We start from the raw sequence: 22,449 nt of genomic DNA on the forward strand, positions 1-22,449 counted from the left end.
TCACTCCTGGTGGTGCTCGGGGGACCCAATGGGATGCTGGGAATCGAACCCGGGTCGGCTGCACGCAAGGCAAACGCCCTACCCGCTGTGCTATCGCTCCAGCCCCAAGAATATGAGGTTCTAAGATCACTGCAGAGTCCAAATCTGAGTTATTCTTTAAGAACTATTTAGCAGCTTTTACAATTCTCATTTGTTTGATTTGTTTGTTTGTTTGTTTGTTTGTCTTAGGGCTATTCCCAGCTGTGCTCAGGGCTTACTCCTGGCTCTGTGCTCAGGGTTCAGACATGGCTGGAGTGGGGGGCGAGGGGGGCGGGAAGCCACAGCTGGTGCTGGAGATGCAAACGGGGCCAGCCACGGCGTACAAGGCAGTGTCCCACCTGCTGTCCTCTCACTCCGACTCCATTCACATTTCAGAGTGACTGTCTCTGCAGGCTGACTTTTAACACGTCCTTGAGTTGGACCAAGGAGGTCTCGGAGACGTCTACTTTTGAAATCCATCCAGCTTCTTTATTGAGACGACAGAAGCTTCCTATTTATTTAGTCTATCAGGAAAACCGAGTTTTCCAAAAGCAAAAGCCATCCCCTTAGAATAAACACCATCCAACCCTTTGCAAAGAATGCCCGAGAACGGTTACCCAAAGAAAGCTCTCGCTATTCCCCAGAAAGCCTCCCAAGGAAGCAAACCGAGTCATGGGCTGGGGGGAGGGGATGGGGCAAAGCTGTCAGCATCCACGCCCTCCCCCTTCTCTAAGATCTGACCCTGCCCAGAGTCACCTTCAGAGCCTCAATGCCACTGGGGGCTGGCGCCACCCTCTCAAGACTGAACCTGGGGCTGCCCTTAGCTGAGGCCAGATCTGGGGTCTGGAGACTGGTACGGTGAGGGAGGGCGCTGCCTTGCACACAGCCAGCCCAGGTTCAGTCCCCCAGCACCCTACAAGGTCCCCCCGCCTTCCAGGAGTGATCCCTGAGCACAGTTGGGTGTGGCCCCAGAAATCAAATGTATATGTAGTATTTAATAGAATAAAATAATATAGACAATATATTACAGCATATATAAATAATATGCATTAATTAAATAATATATAAATAAATATATCAGATACAGCATTCGTCAATCCTTAATTTATATATTTTATATCAAAACAATCACGGTCACGGTCCTCCCGTTGTTCATCGATTTGCTCGAGCGGGCCCAGTAACGTCTCCATCGTGAGACTTGTTGTTACTGTGTTTGGCATCTCGAATACGTCACGGGGAGCTTGCCAGGCTCTGCCGTGCGGGCGAGATCCTCTCGGTAGCTTGCCGGGCTCTCCAAGAGGGGCAAATATGTTAAATAATATATAATCATAAATGCCAGATCCGAGATCACGGTCAGTCCTCAATGTACAGCATGAAAAGACTCGGCACCAGGAAAGCAAGCAACGTCTCAGGAAGGTCCTTACCTTCAGTCTAGCCCCGACTGGTTTTTCTCGGCTTCATTAGAAAAAAGACTGACTTGCATAAATCAATGCTCTATCCATGCGGTTGGCTTCAGCACCCAGACCCGGTGTTTCAATTCCAGGAACCCCGTTCCCCACAGACTCCCACCTTCTTCCCCAAGAAAAGCTGAAACAGCAAAGAATCTGAGCCAGAGACTGTGTGACACAACCCGGCCAGCAACAGGCTCCCACAACAGTCAGACACGGGCCCGGACAGAAACAGGCTCCTTCAACAGTCAGACACGTGCCCATCCAGTAAACAGGCTCCTACAACAGCCGGACACGGACCCAGCCAGCAAATAGGCTCCTACAACAGCTGGAACACAGGCTCAGTTAGCAACAGCCTCCTACAACAGTTGGGGCACGAGCAAAGGAAATTGGCTGAAATGACGGGGAGCAGGAGGGTGATCCCCCAAAGAAGACTCAACCCTGACAGCTCCGTGTCTGGTGATGGGGTGCTGGGGGCTGAGGGCCACGCTCAGAGACGCGGGGGGCAGGCAGCATGGCTGGGACGCAAACTCTAGGCCCGCAGAGTGGTCACCCTGCCCTGAGTTACTCCCGTGCCCAGAAGTGGCCCTGAGAAGCCTCAGTGTTAGGTCAGTGCAGGCCCCAGAGGGTCTGGATCTCCCAACGCTGCCCCCGTGCGCAGAGAGGACCCAGGGCAGGAAGGGCGCAAGGCCAGAGACACTGACCAGCCACTGGCCAGCCATAAGCAGGTGATGGGGGGAGGACCCCAGCCCACCGAAGCCATCTCCGAGGGGCCAGCTGCCATGCAGACGGGCACGGCAGAGGCGGGGGCGGAGGCCGGCCATCCGAGCGGGACACAGAGTTGGACCGTTCCGCCTGCCCGGCCACGGTCCCCAAAGGAGCCCGGCAGAAACTGAGAAGTCGATCAAAGCAGAGAGTGACACGGAAAATCACTCCCCGAACTCTGCCAGAAACTGCTTGGCTGCAAAGAGAGATAAGAGTCCTCGGGACAAGCTGGCATGGGGCTGGGAAACGGGAGGATGGCCGCGTTCCCAAAGCAGCGAAAGCCACTTGGCTGGAAGGACGTGACCCGCGCGTGAACGGGGGTTCGAGGGGGGGGGGGTTCCATCACGGAAGGGGAATCACATTAAAAAAAAAACGGGCTGTAGCTTTAGTACAGCGGGGAGGGCATTTGCCTTGCAAGTGGCCAGCTGCCATGCAGACGGGCACGGGATGCTGGTTTTGATCCCCAGCATCCCATAGGCTCCCTCCCCCAAGCACTGTCAGGAGTAATTCCTAAGTGCAGAGCCAGGAGTAACCCCTGAGCATCACCGGGTGTGATCCAAAAAGCAAAAAAAAAAAAAAAAAAAACTAAAATAACTGTTTTTTTGGGGGGTGGGGGTAGGGGCACCCAGCAGTGCAGAGGGAGTTTCTAGTTCAGGGCCTGATGGTATTCAGAGGACCCCACAGTGCCAGGGACGCAGCCCGGGGCTCAGCCCACTGAGCGTCTCCGGGGCCCTGACACCCCTTGCCTTTTTGCGACTCAGCCGTGCTCCAGCGTTGGCGCACACGGACAGGGCTGTCCCCGAGCGTTCCTCCCAGTACCCACGCCAAGACTTTCGGATCCAAATACCCGTGTCAGCTCAGCCCATTCAACACCACTGAATGGAGGCATTAAATCCATTTCTCTCCCAGCTCTACTCCCCACTAAAAGGCTTCCCACGGGACGCAGGAGAGGGGGGAGCTGAGCACTGGGTCAGCCCCACGCTGGGCCGGGCCAGAAGCCCATTAAGCAGAGTGGGCGGGAAACAGGTGCCGTGCGTCCAACACCACAACCGCGGGGATGAGGGCTCCCGGACGGGCAGTGAGAGCTATGAGGAGCCGCCGGCCTTCCTGGGAAGGGTCAGAGATGAGCCTGGGAGCGGCGGTCTCCCTGCAGCCTGCTGGACACAGCTGTGGAGGGACGGCCATCAGCTCCAAGGAACCTTTATTTTCACCCACAGACATGTAATGCAAATAACATCAGGGTTTGGGCCATAACACAGCCGGTCTTTGCCTTGCGCGCGGCTAGGACCCAGGTTCAATCCCCAGCATGCCATAGGGTCCCCTGAGTGCCACCAGGAGTGATTCCTGAGTGCAGAGCCAGGAGGAACCCCTGAGCATCGCCAGGTGTGGCCCCCAAACAAAATAAAAGATGTAGCGTAACTTTCATGTAGTTTGTACATATCTGAAAACCTTCTTTTGATTCCCCCCCCCCCCCCGCCCACTGTTTTTTAAAAATGGGAAATCCAGAGCAGGAGTGATCCTATCTGCCTTTTTATCTCAAGGTAGGGCACTTGACACAGTGAACCCAGGTTCTATTCTGGCACCATGTAGGGTCTCTGCCCCCCAGCCCCACCGAGAGTGATCCCTGAGCAAGAGTGAGATCTGGGTTGACCCAAACACTGCCACCCTAAAAGAGAGGAAAATCCTTCTCAAAAAGAAAAAAGGCGAAACCGAGGGGCTCGAGAGAGTGCAGTGGGGAGGGCGCCCGCTTGGCGTGTGAAGGAGACCGGTCCAACCCCCGGCTCCACATACGATACCCACAAGCACCGTCAGGAGTGATCCTTGGGCTCAGAACCAGAGTCATCCCTGAGCACAGCCGGGTGCATCCCCAACGGCACCCACTGAAGGCAAGCCTGCTCTTCACTCCCAGGCCAGACGGACACAGAGCCCGTGCTCGGCACCAACGGGCTGGCCCCAGCAGAAGCCCTAGAGAGTCCTACACCGCCTCATCTCACCGGATGCTTCACCCAAACCAACCAGGTCCAAGGAGGAGAGGCCCAGAGATGCCTTCGAATGAGCGGCAGAATGGACCTGGGGTCGGAAGGCATCGTAAAGGTGACCCTGGCAACTGGGAAGGGCCGAAGGGGGAAGAAGGGGGGACACGCATGTCCGCTGCTCTGGACTGGGCACCTGTTACTTACACACAGACACCAGGTCCTCCTTCCCTGCAACGATGTTACACTTGGGGGTGGGCTGACTTGAATTAGGGCAGGAACATATGATCGCCTGTCAAAGCCAGGGGCGGGGCTGGAGCGACAGCACTGCAGGGAGGGCGTTTGCCTTGCATGCGGCCGACCCGGGTTCGATTCCCAGCATCCCGTAGGGTCCCCTGAGCACCACCAGGAGCGATTCCTGAGTGCATGAGCCAGGAGGAACCCCTGAGCATCGCCAGGTGGGCCCCCAAAAGAAAAAAAAAGCCAGGAGTGCAGAAGGCTGGCAGGCAGCCAGGGCCTCTCCCGTGACCCCTGCAGATGACTCGGGAGTGGACTGAGCAGAAGCCACTTGTCCTCCCACTGGAAGCACAGCCGCTCCAGGGGCAGGGGCACGCCCAGGGGTCCAGGCTACAGCCCCCATCCGCTGCCGCCGCCAGCCAGGCACTCTCCCCCGTGTCTGTGGGGGGAGATGGTGCCCACCCGCCTTCTGGCATGGAAACCTGCCACGGAGCCCATTCTCAGAAGCAGCATCTGGTGGGACACATGGCCTTCAACCCGGCGTCCAGTCTGTGCCGGACCCACCGGGAAGAGGGGCTGAGCCGGCCCCCGTTGGAATCCCGGGGAAGGTGCAGTTAATTATTTTCCCTCCCCGTCAGCAGCTGAGCCTCGCGGAAATTCGTGCTGGTAATTACGGCGGTAATTATTATTTTAATACAAATCAGCAACTTATCAAAACATTCCCCCATCGATACTGCCTCCACGCCGCGAGACGACCGACGGGCAGAGAAGGTGGAGGGTTCCCCTTCCGGTGTGAGCACGGCAGGACCGGGGTGTGACTCCAGGATCCGGCTCCAGGCTCAGCCTCATCCGTGGTGGAGTTCATAGTCACCTGGGGGGGAGGGGGCGGTCCACAAGTCTCCAGGGGTCCAGACACACCATGCGGGAACAGGACCAGGCCTTCCGGCACCAAGTGCAACAATTCCCACCAGAATCAGTTCTTTGGTAGAGACAGCACCGTGGGTGGGGTTCCACCCCTGGCACCGTCAAGGGTGCCCCCAACACCACCATCCGGAATGATTCCTGAGCAGAGCCAGGAAGAAGCCCTGAGCACTGCCAGGTGTGGTGTCAATAGACCCCCCCCCAAAAAAATCCCCAAAATCTATTTATTTTGTATTTTGGGCCAGGGACTGGAAGATCAAACCTAGGGCAGCCATGTGCCAGGCAAGTGCCCTACCAGCCCTTCAGAATCACCATCTTAAGAGACTATGCCAGGGGTCTGGGGTGAAGGAGATAGTTTTGGCGTCAGGAGCACACTCCTGGCATGCTTCTGGGGACCCCGTGGAGTCAGGAAGGGCTGTGCCCGGGTACCAAAGTACACCCTGAAGGGCCTCCAGGGCCGTGCCTGGTGATGCTCAGAAATGCACAAGGACCAGAGTTCGATCCCCAGCACCACATGCCCCCCCCCGCTCCAGGACCCCCAGGGATAGCCCCGACGCCCCCATCTCCTCAATGCAAGCTGCACGTCAACAGCTTCAAGGACTGATCCACTGGTCAGCAGCAGGGCTGGCCCCTGGCACCCCCAAACAGTGCTGGGGAGCAGGGCCTGGTTCCACATTGCCAGGGAATGGTCCCGTCCCTTCACGTCCACCCGGAAGCCTCCCCACCGGTGCCGAGACCCAGGGACGCTGCTTAGCCGGGCACCTGGCAGAGGGCGGGCATCGATCGTCTATTAATAGCTAACAGCCAGGATTCTTGTCATCGGGGCTCGGAGAATCGGAAACGCTGATCCTCTCTGGGGTCTTGCAGAGGCCAGCCGAGGGGAGGACCCTGCCAGCAGGAAAGAGGGGACGTCCTCGGCAGCCGGGCGGTTGTATGGCTACACCCCCACTGGGTCCCTGGGAACCAAGGTCTGAATGCCTGGCATTGTTGAAAGGAAATTCAAATCGTCTTTTTAACTCAAATCACTGATGGTGATTATGGGAGTGGGGGTAGACCTTCCAAGTGGCACTCAGGAGTAGCCCAAGACCCCACTGGTGACGCCAATGTGATGAGCGGGGGAGGCCAGGCTGCTGGGGACCGACCCTGTAGAGTCAGGGAGGGGTGTACCCGGGTACCCAAGTCTACTTTGAAGGGCCTCCGGGAACGTGCCTGGTGATGCTAGGAACCAAACTGGGCTGGGAGCTTGCTGGTCGTAACCCAACTCTACTGCCTCTTGGCCCTGCAAATCCCTGGTTTTTAAATGCTGACCGTTCACAGCGGTAGGGCGTTTGCCCTGCACACAGCCAACATGGCCGACCCGAGTTCGATTCCTCCGCCCCTCTCGGAGAGCCCAGCAAGCTACCGAGAGGATCTCGCCCGCACGGCAGAGCCTGGCAAGCTCCCCGTGACGTATTCGATATGCCAGACACAGTAACAACAAAGTCTCCAGTGGAGACGTTACTGGGCCCGCTCGAGCAAATCGATGAACAAGGGGAGGACCGTGACCGTTCATTGGACTTTTGAACAAAAGCACGAAAAATCCGGCTGGCCTTCCCCCTTCCACACATCAGGGCTTTTTCAGCTTCTGCTTGTTTGGGAGGCTGATGCCACCTGCTTTTGCTGTCATCAACAGTTATTGGCCGACTGGTCGACTTTCCAGGGCCCTGGGGTGGGGCAGGGCTCGGGTGGGGCTGTGCTCAGGGACCATTCCTGGTGAGCTCGGGCCACTTGCCGCGGTACAGAGGACCCAACTGGGATCGACCGAATGCAAGGGAAGCGCCAGACCCCCAGGGGGCCAGGTGGTGCTCAGGATCCAGCAAGGATGCCCACAGAGAGAGCGGGCACCTTAACCCCCGCACTGTCTTTAGCTCTGTGCATCCCCCCCCCCGCCCCCCCGCCTCCCAAAGCAACCCAAACTGCGGCCAGGCTCGGGGCCTCGGGAGAGTGGTGATCTAGGCCAGGCCCTTCAGAGGCAAACTGCCACATCTGTTCCTGATGCCTGTCCACGGCTCAGCTCCTGACTGCGAGGGAAGCAGAGAGGATCGATCAAATACCATTCTCAAGAGGTCTTGAAGGCAAAAAGAGTATCTGGCGGCAGAAATGGAATCCCTACGGGGAGGACAGGGGTCCTGGTGGGCACCTCTGGCACCAACCACCCCTCTGAGCTAAAGCAGCGCCCTATGGAGAGTCCACGAAAAGGCCTTGATCTCAAGAACCTCTCCAAAGCGCTGTCCGATGTTAAAAAAACAAAAACAGCCATTAGGGAAGGAAAAAATTATTTTTCTTTAAAAAAAAAAGACTTTCTGTTACATTTCTAAGTCATAAAGCACCTTTTCAGCAGCAGAAGGTGGAACGGGGACAGGAAAAACTTTTTCATCCCCCCCCCCCCGGAAAAGACGCCTAATGAGGGAGCCACGGTATTATTTGATCCATCTGATCTGGTTTTAATACTATCCTTAAATAATGTACACATTAGCGCTCTATTACCGAAAACATTTGTTTATTTTACGAACGCGAGTCTGGCTGAGTGCTGAGACTCTGAGCATCATCCCGCTTCCCGGGCTGGGTCTTTATTGCTTCGTGCCTGGCTCATTATCAGATGATTAGTGTCTCCGCTGCCCTCTGAATTGCATTCCAGTTGCACAGCATTTGGGGTTTCCTGGTTCCCAACGGAGATATCAGGCTCAGGGTTAAGTTGATGATGCCATGAGGGACCCCTGGGGGGCAAGGGGAGGACTTGCCTCGTGTGGTGACTCGAGGCAGGAGGGTACAGCGCCAGCCTGAGGTGCCAGAGACACAGCACGGTGGGGAAGGCATTTGCCTTGCACGCAGCCGACCTGGGTCTGATTCCCCGGCCCTCCACAGCATCCCCTGAGCTCCGCCAGGAGTGATCCCTGAGCAAAGAAACAGGAGTCGTCCCTGAGCACAGAACCAGGAGTCATCCCTGAGCACAGAACCGGGAGTCATCACTCAGCAGCACAGAACCAGGAGTCATCCCTGAGCACAGAATCAGAACTCATTCCTGAGCACAGAACCAGGAGTCATCACTCAGCACAGAGTCAGGGGTAGTCCCTGAGCACAAAATCAGAAGCCATCCCTGAGCACAGAACCAGGAGTCATCCCTGAGCACAGAACCGGGAGTCATCCCTGAGCACAGAACCGGGAGTCATCACTCAGCAGCACAGAACCAGGAGTCATCTCTGAGCACAGAGCCAGGAGTCATCCCTGAGCACAGAACCGGGAGTCATCACTCAGCAGCACAGAACCAGGAGTCATCTCTGAGCACAGAGCCAGGAGTCATCCCTGAGCACAGAACCAGGAGTCATCACTCAGCACAGAGTCAGGGGTAGTCCCTGAGCACAGAGCCAGGAGTCATCCCTGAGCACAGAACCGGGAGTCATCACTCAGCACAGAGTCAGGGGTAGTCCCTGAGCACAGAGCCAGGAGTCATCCCTGAGCACAGAACCGGGAGTCATCACTCAGCAGCACAGAACCAGGAGTCATCCCTGAGCACAGAATCAGAACTCATTCCTGAGCACAGAACCAGGAGTCATCACTCAGCACAGAGTCAGGGGTAGTCAGAGCACAAAATCAGAAGCCATCCCTGAGCACAGAGCCAGGAGTCATCCCTGAGCACAGAACCGGGAGTCATCCCTGAGCACAGAACCGGGAGTCATCACTCAGCAGCACAGAACCAGGAGTCATCTCTGAGCACAGAGCCAGGAGTCATCCCTGAGCACAGAACCAGGAGTCATCCCTGAGCACAGAACTGGGAGTCATCACTCAGCAGCACAGAACCAGGAGTCATCCCTGAGCATAGAGCCAGGAGTCATCCCTGAGCACAGAGCCAGGAGTCATCACTCAGCACAGAGTCAGGGGTAGTCCCTGAGCACAGAGCCAGGAGTCATCCCTGGGCACAGAACCAGGAGTAGCTCCTGAGCACTGTTGGGTGCTCAAACAACAATGAAGTCAACATGAACCCAATGCTGAGGCGAGTCTCCTGGGGGCACGGGGAGTCCGCCCCAAGTCACAGCGGGCCAGCCCGGGTTCCCTCAGCAGAGGAGCATGAGAGAGCCCAAGAGGGTACCCGCAGCAGCGGCCCGGGGGCCGCCCCTCCCAAGGACACCTCCCTTAGCTCCTTCCTCTGACCCCCCGAACACAGAAACTGGGAACTTCCACACAACAGTGAGCAAGGCGGGTCACCGACGCTTGACGGCCACCTCCCGCCCCGCAGAGGTCAAGGTGAGGCTCCGAATCGGGCCGTGCCGGCCCTGAGCCAACCTCACTGCCGAGAACCTGCCTGCAAAGCCAGAACCCTGGGGTGGGGGCCGGGGGTCGGGGGGCAGGCTGGGGGATGGATCTGTCCTCCCTAATACACACAGGAAGAAGTGGACAGCAAGCGGGGGCGGGGGTCTGTGCCTACGTCCACCCCCCCTCCATGCAGGACAGGGGCAGCCCAGGATGGGACAGCAGCCCCGTTCCTGGCCTGGGCAGCGGGCTAGGCCTGTGCACGTTTCCCAGGGCCCTTGGGCTTGGGGCGCATTCGTTTCCGTGCTCGCTCTCCAGCGAGCTCTGAGAGAAGACACACGAGGTGTAAGAAACGCACATTCAGTCCGGGGACGAGAGGCCCTTGTGTGGACGGCACGGAGGGACGGAGAGACACAGCGGCCCTTGATGCACAGCCCGGGGGCTCCGGAACCCCGAGTGGCACCTCTGACGGCGGCAGCACCCGCCCGCCCGCGTGCTGTCCACCCCGGGGGCTGTTCCCGCCAGAGGGGTCCACCCGAAACAGGCCTTCGGCCCCAAACCGAGCCAAGGAACTGGCCCCCGTGAATCCTCCGACTCCTCCTGCAGTGCCCCCCGTTTCCTCTTGGCACCCCAACTGCTTCGCCACAGTGTCTGTCACAACTCCCCCCTTGACGTTGGCTTGCCCTGGCGTGGGTGGGGGGTGCCACGCGGCCCCTGAGCCATGACGAGGGCGTCTACCTCTGTCTTTCCCTCTTCCTTCCCCGGCCGGCTCAGGGGAGCAGAGAGCTCGGTGGTTGGGGATCTCTGGGGGGCTTCCCAGACTCACCGGTTCCGTGCCCCCAGGAGTACAGGGGCGTGGGTTGGGGGCACAGTCAGTGGGTTCCCCCCCCCTGGGGCTGAAGGGCATGTCTTAATTCCAGGACATCCTGAACCTCAAAGCCCTTCTTCATCTGCTTATGGAATTAGGTCCCGGCCTGCCCTACAATTCCCGAAGGTCATTAACTCCTCAGGCAGACTGAGGCCGGTGGTGACTGCGCCGGCTGGGCCCACTGGGGTACTCTGGAGCTCTGGGATGTTCTGTGCTGCCACTTGTGCCGCCGCCCCCCCACTCCCCCCCCCCCCCGCAGTACACCCTGGCCCATTCCCCGAAAGCTCACCAGGACCCCAACACATGCCCTTGGGGGCAACGTGGTTGTGGGAGGGGGAGGGAGGGGGAAGAAGAGGCCTGGAGGGGCAGCACATCGGGAGGGGGCTCTGGCCTTGCACGTGGCCAACTTGGGTTCGATCCCCGGCATCACATATGGTCGCCTGAGTCCACCAGGAATGATCCGCCGTGAGCACAGAGCCAGGAGTCAGTGTTGAACACAGCCGGGGATGAACCAAAAACGAAATATGAAATAAGTGGGGAAAGACAGGATGAATCAAGATGGACGGATGAGGGCCAGAGAGATAATCCGGAAGGTGAGGCGCTTGCCGGGCACCTGACGGGCGTGGGTTCGAGCCTCAGCACCCCGTCCTGAGCACTGCAAGAGCGAATCCTGAGCACAGAGCCGGGAGGGAGCCCTGAGCATTGCCACGTGTGGCCCCAAAACAAAATCAAGAACAAAAGAGCCGGATGACCCCAAATATTCCCCATGCCCTGCCCCTCCGCGGCTGCACTGGGGCGAACAACACCCCGCCCCACGGGTGCGAGGGGAACCGGAACGGGCCGACTCTGGCAGGCACCCCAGCGTGGGGGACAGCCACGGACAGCGCGGCCCCACCTTCTGCTCCTCGCCTGAATGCGGTCGGAGACGCTTCCAGGCCCAGCAGCTGCGGGAGGGGACCAGGCCGCAGGGCCACAAGGCTCCCGAGAAGATGCTCCTCGGCGCAACCCCCAGCGGGATTGCGGCCCCCGGGACCTCCTGGGGACGCCCCCAAGCCCAGTCCCGGGGCAGGTGCTCCCGGGCATGCCGGACCCTTTATCCTCTCACCTCACGTGGGCCCACCCCCGCCTCCCCGCACAATTCCGGGGCCTCTGCTAAGACATTTCCCTGATGGCAGCTGCTGGAGAGGGGGCTGCACGTGGACCAGGCTGGGCGGGGTCTTCACAGCCCGGACGACGCGGACGCCCTGTGGTCCCCTGAAGTCAGGGCTGTCCCCTAGGTGCCTGTGGGCGGGGCAGGACCGGCCAGGAGAGCTGGTGGGGGCCAGCCCCGGGGTCCTCCTGGCGGGCCGCCCGGACACTCACTCGGCACACAGCCTCAGGGGCGCTGCCGCCGCCGCCACTGGCCAGCTCCCAGCTGTTTAGCTTCTGGGCGATTTATTGCTTCGTTTTCATTATTTATAATCGGTGAATTACAGGTGAGATTAATAGCCCTTAGCCTGCAGGATCTTGTTAGAATTCAGTAGGATCGCTCCCCGTGCTCCCCGAGCCGGGCGCCGGCGAGAGGAACGGCCGCTCCTGGCCCTCGGAGGGGCCGTGTGACCCCTGGCTCTGCCCCCTCTGCCGAGGCCACGGAGGAGGAGGGAGGCCGCCCAGCCTGGGGAGACCAGAGAAGCCTCAGACTGTGGGCGGGGACCAGCCTCACCCACAGGGAGACTGCGGGGGGCCCTGGTCCCCGGTCAGTGCCCAGTACAAAGGACACCCCCCACAGGTCTCACACACACACCAAACACACACACACACACACCACAGACACACACAGGTCACATACACCACACACCATACACACACCCACACACAGATCACACACACCAGATGCACACACAGATCGTACACACCACACACTCATACACACACCAGATCATAACACCAGTCACACACCCCCACACAGACCATACACAACACATACACACACCCCAGATCATACTCACCATACACACACACAGAGCATGTATACACCACACACACACACATACCAGGATCATATACACCACAGACAACCCCCCCCACAGATCATACACACACGCCCCAAAGATTACACACAAGACAGACACACCCCACAGACACACCCCATAGGGCATACACGCCATACACACAAACCATAGATCACGCACATCATAAACACACACAAGACCCTCACACCACATACACACAACACGTCACAGCCACACTACACACACACGCGAAACATACCACAGACGCACCACACACACCACGCACATACCATACCACACTCACACCTACATACTCACACCACACATGTGCACACAGCCGTCCCACACAACATCCTACACTCACACCACACCCCCCCACACCAAACATCACACACACATACACCACCCACACGCCACCCCCACACACCACCATCGCAGCAGCCTGCGAACACACTCACACCTCGCACACACCACACCCCCTCGCCATCCCCAACGCTCGGCCCGGACGGGTGCGGCCCCACGGCCGAGGCCCCAACCACAGGCCCAGCCGCCCCAGAGCAGCTGTGGGCAAACCGTCTTTTCCCTGAAGCAGAAGGAAGTGGCACGCGGTGGTCAGCACACGTGTCTCTGACACACAGCGGCGCGGCCCCCTCCTGGAGGGGAGTCTGGGCTGGGCTGGGCTGGGCTGGGCTTGCAGCTGGCGGCAGGCAGCGGGCGGCAGGAAGCCTGAGCTGCTCCCTCCTCGCCCACCGAGGGCTCAGCTCACAGCTGCTCCCTCCGGCCCACCGGGCAGTTAGTCCAGCGACACCGCCAGCCCCGCGCAGTTCCACTTGGTGTCACTTCCCTTCCCAGGACACACACGTGCCGCCGTAAGGGCTTCCCGGGCCTCCACGCCACGCGCTCCGAGGGGCCCAACGTGGCCACTCCCGGCCCCTGAGCCCCCAAGTGCAGCCCCTAGCCACATCAGGCCCCAAGCACTGTGACGGCGACACACACACCACACTCTTATCACACACACACACAGATATCCCACAGAATGCACAAACCCCACACCACAGACACACACATGTAACACGTCACACTCACACCGCACTCAGATCTCCCGCCACACACCACACAGATCAAACACACCACGGACACACACATGATCCTCACACCACACACATCATACTCACCCCACACTCAGATCTCACATACAAACACACAAACACACAAACATCTCACAGATCATACACACCCCACACCATAGACACACAGGACCCTCATACAAAACACGCAACACGAGTGACCTCACATCACACTCATATCACATACATATACCACACACACAGATCATAAACACAACAGACACATACGTGATCCTCACACCACACACATAACACGTCACACACCACACTCATATCTTACACACACACACACATCTCATAGATCATACACACCCCACACCATAGACACACAGGACCCTCATACAAAACACGCAACACGAGTGACCTCACATCACACTCATATCACATACATATACCACACACACAGATCATAAACACAACAGACACATACGTGATCCTCACACCACACACATAACACGTCACACACCACACTCATATCTTACACACACACACACATCTCATAGATCATACACACCCCACACCATAGACACACAGGACCCTCATACAAAACACACAAGTAACCTCACATCACACTCATATCATAGACATATGCCACATCCACACAGATCACACACACCATAGACGCACACGACCTTCACACCACACATACACAGTACACGTCATACTCATGCTCACATCACACTCATATCACACAAGTGTACCACACACACACAGATCATACACACTAGAGACAGACACGTGACCCTCACCCCACACACACATAACACATGTCACACTCACCCCACACTCATATCACACACGTGTACCACACACACACAGATCACACACGCCACAGACGCACACGTGACCCTCACACCACACACACCAGTGCAACCCCAGCACCCGTCTCTGGATGTGAGCCCGGAAGGTCCCCGGGGAGGCCCCGCCCAACCTCTCCCGGCAAGTGAGTGTCCAGCACCAGGAGGCTCGTGGCAGGCCCGTGCTCCATCAGACATGCGCGGCACCTGCAGGCGCTCGGCACCCGAGGGGGCTGCTCGTTCACTGGCGCCCAGAGGCTCCGGGCACGGAGACTTGCGGCAAAGAGGAACCAGACGTGACAAGAGGCCCAGAGCACATGCAGGAAGCTCCCGGGACGCATCTCTGTTCACAGAGCCCTCACCCTGCTCTCGACCCAGGCCCGACACCCCTGACATCCGTCCACCTTCCCTCCCCTCCAGCCCGGGGCAGGTCGTCCCACACTGAACCTGGGAGCCACCGCCTCGCTCCAGGCTCCGTTTCCTCATCTGTGAAATGGGAACAGCGACGGTGCCCGCCCGCAGAGCTGGGAGCACCCAAGGACCGGCGAGGCAGGATTTCCAAAACCTCCGCATTGCTACCACAGTGCTGGGACTCGGGAAGACGAGGAGAGAGCTCAAGGGGCTGGGGTCCGTGCTGTGCACGCACGAGGCCCTGAGTTTGATCCCGGGCGTCACATGGCACCCCCAGCCCTGCCGGCCGTGTCCCTTGAGTACCACTAGACCCGGGTAAGAACACACATCACTGGGCCCCAATAGTCAGGCCTGGTTAACTGAGGACTGCTCGGATGGCCCCCAACCCCAACTCAAACAGCATCGTTCTGAGAATCCAGAGCACGTCTCCTTCTCTGTCGTTTCATCACAGGGAGTATCCGGGAGGCGTACAGAGAGCGCCATGCATACAGCTGGCGCTCAATCCACGCTGCCCTCCTCCTGCCTCTCTGCCTGCCCTGCTCGAGGACTGGCACGCACAGAGGCGCTGGCTGCGCTCGCCTGCCTTGGATCTCGCTCAAACCCTCCTCGGCATGGGAAAAGGAATAATTGCGAAAAATTGCTTATTTTCAAACAACGTGCGGTTTCTTTACGAGAACAACAACTCGCCTTGGAGAGCACCCGGATAAAGCCGGTCCTTCCGCGTACGGACCCGCTTCTTCCTCCCCCGACCCGACGGGGGCGCTGTGCCTCAGAGGGGGTCAGGTCGGGCGCCCCAGGGAGGCAGAGGCGCCGAGGTGGACAGAGGCCAAGGCGCCCTCTCACTTTCCAGCTGGGGCCAGACAGTCTCGGGGACTTTTCCTCCTGGTCCCCACGCCCCTCCCCCCTCTGAACTCGGGCTTGGGGGGGGGGGGGGGGTAAAATCGCTGTCCTCCTTCGCATTCTCCCCAGAGCAGTTTCTCTTTACTTTCCGATAAGTAGAGGGGGGCCAGGGTCCATAGGAACGGGGGCGCGGCGGGGAATTCAAAGGAAAAAGAGGCCGAGTTAATCCTGAATTCCAAGTTTTTAGGAAACACACACACACACACACACACACACACACACACACACACACACACACGATGCCAGGCGTCTGCGCCAGCCACGACACCAACTTTCCCTTCTGATCAAGATCATGGATCAGAACTGCACAATCCCCAACAATCCACGTCCTGTTTGCAAAATAGCAAGTCTCTGCTGCCGCCCAACCTTCTGGAAGCTTCAGAATAAAGAGCGGCGGGGGGATATGGTCCCCAGGGGCAGAGCACACAACTAGCACCTCGCCTGAGACTGATCGGGCCCCCGATCAATCCCCAAGGTATAAACTTGGGACCCCCCTCCCAAGCACCTCAGAGTGGGGCTGAGCCCCAAACCCACAGGCCTGCATCGTCAAGTAACTTACTTCTGGGGGTGGCCCCTGGGTGGGCCCCTCCCCAGCACCTCTGGGTGTGGGCCCTGTCGGACTGTGTTCATTTGGGGGCCACCCCGCAGTGCTGAGGGCTGGCTCTGGGATCCAGAATCACTCCGAGTGGAATCCAGGGGCTGGGGTGCTGGGGACCGAACTGGGGTAGCCAGGCGCAAGGCACGGACCTTCTCAGCTGGACTCGCTCTCCAATCCCTAGACAAGTGATTCCATTTTAAAAGAATCTGGAAAAAATAAGGATGAGGTAGGAGGGAAAGGAACCTCGGACCCTTGACAGAGAGACACCAGCACAGCCGTGCTACGACCAGTGTGTATCCAGGTGTATCATCATTCCTACTTATCGATCTTATTTAACATTTTCCAGGAGATGATTAAGCAGATGGCAACATTGGCGAAGAGATAAATGCTGTTCACGGATGCACGTTTCTGTGTACGCAATGCCACACGTAGATCAAGCCACGAGGAAAACCCCGCGAGGAGAAGGTGGGCAACGCCGGCCACCAACACCACCGCCGCTGCCCTCGCTGGCTTCGAGCGTTTGCCTAGAGAAAAGCCCCACCCCCGAGGGGCGGTGAGGACAGGGGCCGTGTGGAGCCTGGGCCCCCGTTTCCCAGACACTGCCAACGTCTGAAAAAGTTCAGGAGTTATCCGAGTAATGCGAAGTATGAGGAATTTCTGCTGAAAAATCAACATTTCAAAGGGCTCAGACAATGCTGAAACTCCCGTCTCCTCATGGTGTGTGAGTTTGTGCGTGTGTGTGCGGACACACACACAGGCAAGCACAGAGTTAGGTTTCTCAAATGAAGCGGATGAGGGGGGTCGTGACTGTTGAATTAAGCACAATAAATCTGAGTGTCTCTGGAATGTGGCGGCAGCGAGAAGAAAATGTGGCTGAGCTCACACTCACACACTCACATTCATACACACACACTCAAACACACATCCACGCACATACTCATACACACTTATTCATACACACGCACACATACACTCACACAAGCACACACATGCTCATCTACACATACACACACAAGCACACATTCATATATACACACCTAGACACACCTTCACACACATACTCATACACACACTCACACATACTCACCTACACGCATACACACGCTCACACACAAGCACACACACAATCACACCCCCCCCCACACACACACACATGGCCCTTTCATTTTCTCCAAAATCCACACAGAACCCGTTGTGCGATGTTTCCCACCCCCCGGGCCCCACCCAACCGTGGTCTCTCTCCAGCTCTGAGCGGCCGTTACACCCACAGCTTCCGGGACACCCCAGGGAAGAATCAGTGGCAGTCACTGACACCCTGTCACCCCGGGTTCAGTCCAGAGCGGCCAAGGGCTTGCCGGTAGAGGCTCAGCACACTGGCCTGCGCCCCTCCCCACCACGGAGACACGGGCTTCCTCTCCCTGCCCCCCGGAGGCGAGCAGGCCCTTCTCCTGGGATGGAGCCCCCCCAGCAAAAGGAGAAAGAGAAGGACTTGGGGGGGGGGCGCAGGCCGGCTATGCCCGGGGCAGAGGAAGCCCAAGGTCTGGCTTCGAAAACGCTCCCCACACAGTGCCCGCCCACGAGGAGAGGGGCACGCCCACCGCCCCCTCCCTGCCACCCTGCAGGAACCACAGAGCCGTGCCCAGCCCCACCCTCCCCTGCACGGAGCGAGCGGGCCCTGTGTTTCTGAGCCCTGCCTGCCGAGCGTCACCGGGGCCTTGGCGAGCAGGTCCCACGTCTCGCCTCTGTTTCCAGAACGTTCTGGGGAACGGCACAGCATCGCCTGCCCTGTCCTCCTCCCTAAGCACCCCCCAGGCCCCCCCTCCGGCTCCCCCACGCTGCCCCTTTCCCCTGCGGGATCTGCCGGGGAAACTTGCGCTGGCCCCAGCAAGCCCCGAGTCTGCTCGGCCCAGGAGCTGGCTCTGACTTCGGGACCAGGCTGCCCCCTTCTGGTCTCCTTGAGCTCGGTGGAAGGGCAGGGGCTGGGTGGGCACAGCCGGAGAGGACTGACCCCCACCCCCCGCGGCCCTCCCGAGCCCCCAAGGCAAGTCGGCGGGGTCATTTCCGCGTCCAGCAAGGTCAGGGCCTGGGGTCGGGAGGGAAAGGAGCCCACGCGGCTGGTGAAGCCGAATGAGACAGACCCAGGGGCAGACGAGGGGCCTGGGGGGAGGGCGGGCGGGGGGGGGGGGCTTGGGGAGAAGCGGGGAGGGTGGGGGGAGAGGAGTGAAGGGGAAAGGCAACAGCATCCTTCTCCCCGGGAGCGTCAGGACCTCGGGAGACGGGGCCAGGCAGGCCGGGGTTCCTGCCTTGCACCCGAGAACAGGGTGCCCGCAAATTCCAGCGAGGTGCTGGCCATGGGGTTCCGAAGGGAATGGAACAGGGTTGGGGTGGGCAGGAAGCTGGCGTGGGGGGTTGCAGCCTCTACCCCCCCACCCCTGTCTGTCCCCAGGAGGGAGGGAAGGGGAAGGGGGCAGCGAACGGTGGGAGGAAGGCGGTTTCTGGGGCATCGGAAGCGGCAGAGAGGACGGGACAGCCAGGCTCCTTCCTGCGTCGTTTCAACAGGTGGGCTCTGGCCCCCGCCTCCCCCAGCACCCCCGAGAACCGCAGACGCCCAGGGCACGGTGAGCCCCACCCGTCACCCTCCACCTCATCCACCCGAGTTTCCAAACGGCTGGCAGTGCAGGACGCCCCGGACGTGTCCAACCCACCCCAGCCCCCTCCCGGTCGGGTGTGGAACCAGAGGGAACCTCACGGTGCCCGTCCACTCAGACAGCCCTCTCTCCACGCCCGCGCTGCCCGGCCAGGGCGGACGGTCCCTCGGACACAGGCACAGCTGGGTGGGGATGTTCTGATTCTCTCCTGGCCCCACAGGGCACAGTCGCTCCCCATGACCACCCAGAGCAGCGGGCGAGGGGCAGAGTCATGAAATGGGCTGGAGTGGGAAGGGCTGGCTGGGCCCACCACCAGCTGGGAATGGATGCCACGATCCTGGCACTGGAGGGGGCCACCCTGTCCGACTCCCAGAAGTTAGCAGACGCCAACGCAGGGCACTGGGAGAGCGCCCTGGACCCCAGTATCCACTGAACCTGGCCCTTGGTGTCCGGGGTCCCCCCCCCAACGCCGCTTTTGCTTGGAGCATCCCCGGGGCAGGAGGGGGCAGCAGGACACAGGAGGGGGCCCAGTGCCACCCCCGGCGCTGACCCCGCGGCCTGGAGCTGGGCGCTCGGACCACCTGTTCTGCAGAGCCGGGGGAGTCGCTGGGGGACAGGACCGAGGGCGGCGGCGGCGGCGGAGGAGGAGGCGGCAGCGACCCCCAACCCAGGGCACACGGACAAACTGCAGGAGCCCAAAGTCGCGAGGGTGGGCCGGGGCCCGCAGCCCGGGGCTGGAGCAGCCGGACAGTGGGACGGGCACGGGCGAGGCAGGCGCGGCGGCGGCGGCGGCAGGGCCCTGGCCGCGGGCTGGCCAGCAGCGGGCTGGAGAGGACACGCGGGGCGCGCGCGCGAGAGGGCGAGGCTGGCGCTGGGGGCGCCGGGGGAGGAGGGGGAGGAGGGGGAGGGGGAGGAGGGGAGCAGCGCCAGTCCGGCCGCCCCCGCACGGGCGGGCGGGAGCCGCCGCGAGACCCCCGGAGTGGGCGCGAGACGGTCCCCGCTGCGCGGGCCACGCGGCCGGCCGGGGGCGCCGGACCCCGGAGCCTCCCGGCCCTCGGCCTCCCGGGCCAGACAGACAGGCGGGCGGACGGACGGACGCGCCGCGAGCGCCCTCGGGCACCCACCCGCCCGGGCGCCGGGACCCCCGCGCGCCCCGCGGGACCCAACTTCCGCAGCCCCCGGCCGCGGCCGGGCCGGGCCGCGGACCCCCGCCCCGCCTGCCCCCCCCCCGGCCCGCCCCGGCCCGCCCCGCCTTACCCGCGGCCGGACGGGCAGCGCCGCGCGCCCCGCGTCCCCGGGGGGCGGCAGGTCCCGGCGCGCGCGGCGCGGGGCCGGGGGGCGGCGGCGGCGGCGGCGGGCGCGGGGCGCCGCCCGCGTCCAGGCTGCTGAAATTCCACACGAGCAGCGTCTGCAGCAGCAGCACCGAGAGCGCGGCCAGCAGCGCCGAGTGCGAGCGGCGCGCCAGCCTGCGGGCGCACGGCCCGGCCGCCGGCATCTCGGGCGCGGGTCCGGCGAGGGGCGCCCGCGCCGCGCTCCGCCCGCGCCGCGACTTTTAGCCGGGCCGGCGCGTCACCGGGAGGCGCGGCGGGGCGGGCGGCGCGCGGGGCCGCCCAGCCGCGGGGAGGGGCGCGCGCGGCCGGGCGCGGGGCGGGGGGCGGCGAAGGCGGCGGCGAAGGCGAAGGCGGCGAAGGCGGCGCCGCGGGGCGGCCCGCGCGCCCGCCCCGGGGGGCGCGGGGGCCGCCGGGGGGCGGGGGCGGCGCCGACCCGGCCGGGCCGGGCCGGGGGCGGAGCGAGGGCGGGGCCGGCCGAGGGAGGGCGGGGGCGGCGCGGCGGCGGCGGCGGCGGCGGGGACCGGCGCCCACCCGGGGAGACCCTGGCGGGGGTGGCGCGGTGGGGTGCGCGCGGCTGGAGTGGGGACTTGGGTGGGCGCGCGCGTGTTGGGGGACGGTGGGGAAGAGGCGGGGGTGCGGGGGTCTTGGGTTGGGGCGCGGGTGTTGGGGGTGGGGGGAATCCCAGGAAGATGCAGGGGGTGGTGGTGGGGGTCTTGGGTGGGCGCGCGCGTGTTGGGGGACGGTGGGGAAGAGGCGCGGGTGCGGGGGTCTTGGGTTGGGGCGCGGGTGTTGGGGGGTGGGGCAATCCCAGGAAGATGCAGGGGGTGGTGGTGGGGGTCTTGGGTGGGCGCGCGTGTGTTGGGGGACGATGGGGAAGATGCGGAGGGGACGGGGGTCTTGGGTGGGCGCGCGCGTGTTGGGGGACGGTGAGGGCGAGCGAGGGGAGCCCGGGAGGATGCAGGGGGCGGTGGTGGCCGCGGGGTCTCGGGACGCTGTCTTGCAGGTGGAGCCCCCGCCCACCCGCGTGTGCGGCCCAGGTGAGCGAGGCATCCCCCGCAGCCGGCCTGCAAGGGTCTCCAAGGACCGGCACCCCCACCCCCAGAGCCCCCTCCGCTCCAAAGGGGCTGGGAGGAGGCTCTGAATCACCCGCATCCTCCTCCCTGCCCTCCGTGCGGGCTGACAGCACTGAGTCACTTTTGAGGTCCCCAAGGATGCGCAAACCCAGACGCCAAACCCAGCGGGGCCAGCAAGGGCTGGAGCGCAGGAAGGGGGACCCCGGTGGAATTTCTCAGCCTTTCCCAGGCTGCAAGCCCCAGGCTCAGACCCAGGAGTCTCCCCCAACCAGCTGTCCCCGCTAACCCCCGGTTCCGTGTCTGCAGGAGCGGCATTTGCTCTCGGGAAGGGGGTGCCCCCATCCTGCCGCACCTCCCCCGACCGACCCAGGGCCAGCCGGGCCTTCCTCCCCGGCCCTGAGCTTCCTGCCCTGTCTGTGAGCACCGAGTCGGAGGGTCCCCATGGACCCGAGTTTCATCCCGGCCTTCTCTGACTCAGTCTTTGCAGCTTTTTCCACCCGGGTCCTCCTGCCCAAGGTTTTGCGTGGTCCCCGGGGACACGCCAGGAGCCAGCGGCCGGAAGGAGCGGACATCCCCAGGACGGAGCCGACAGGAGGAGCCCGATCTTGTCCAGGTTGCTGGGCTGACCCGCTGTGCCTTTAAAGGGAAGAGCACAGAAGCCTGGAGTAGGCCCGACATCGAAGCGGGCAGGGAGGGGAGCGTCACATCCACCCCTGGTGGGTCTCACACTGGACAGACTCTTGGCTGCCGCCCAAGGGCAGAACGAGGTCTGGCCTCCTGGGCAGTGGGGCCCAGGGGCCTAGATATGGGTCATCAGAATGCATGGGGGTCAGCAGCAACTCAGAGTGCCCACAAAGTGGCTGGAGATGGTGATGGTGGATGGCAGTGACCACCCCCATCACCACCCCTCAAAGAAAGCGCTTTCTGGACCCAGGGGGGGGGGGAGTTACCCCGTTTCCCTCAGACCCAGAATGGAAGAGCCAGCAGCTGCTGGTTTTGAAACTGCGGCCTTCAGGATGTTGCATGCAATGCTGGGTGGGCTGGCCAGGCCCCAGA

General features: G+C 61.4%; 1 protein-coding gene across 1 annotated transcript in view; it reads right to left on the reverse strand.

Moving 5' to 3' along the window:
* The window catches only part of XYLT1 (xylosyltransferase 1), a 202,409-nt gene extending 181,039 nt beyond the window's left edge, over positions 1-21,370 (reverse strand). The window contains exons 1-2 of the mRNA XM_056134734.1: positions 21,234-21,370; positions 20,247-20,484 (exon numbers count right to left, since the gene is read on the reverse strand). Coding sequence (XP_055990709.1) covers positions 20,247-20,484; positions 21,234-21,370 — 375 coding nt within the window. The remainder of the gene's footprint in view (positions 1-20,246; positions 20,485-21,233) is intronic.
* Between the last annotated feature and the right edge of the window lie 1,079 nt (positions 21,371-22,449).

The sequence above is a fragment of the Sorex fumeus genome, unplaced genomic scaffold, assembly GCF_029834395.1.
Source record: "Sorex fumeus unplaced genomic scaffold, SorFum_2.1 ptg000102l, whole genome shotgun sequence".
NCBI lineage: Eukaryota > Metazoa > Chordata > Mammalia > Eulipotyphla > Soricidae > Sorex > Sorex fumeus.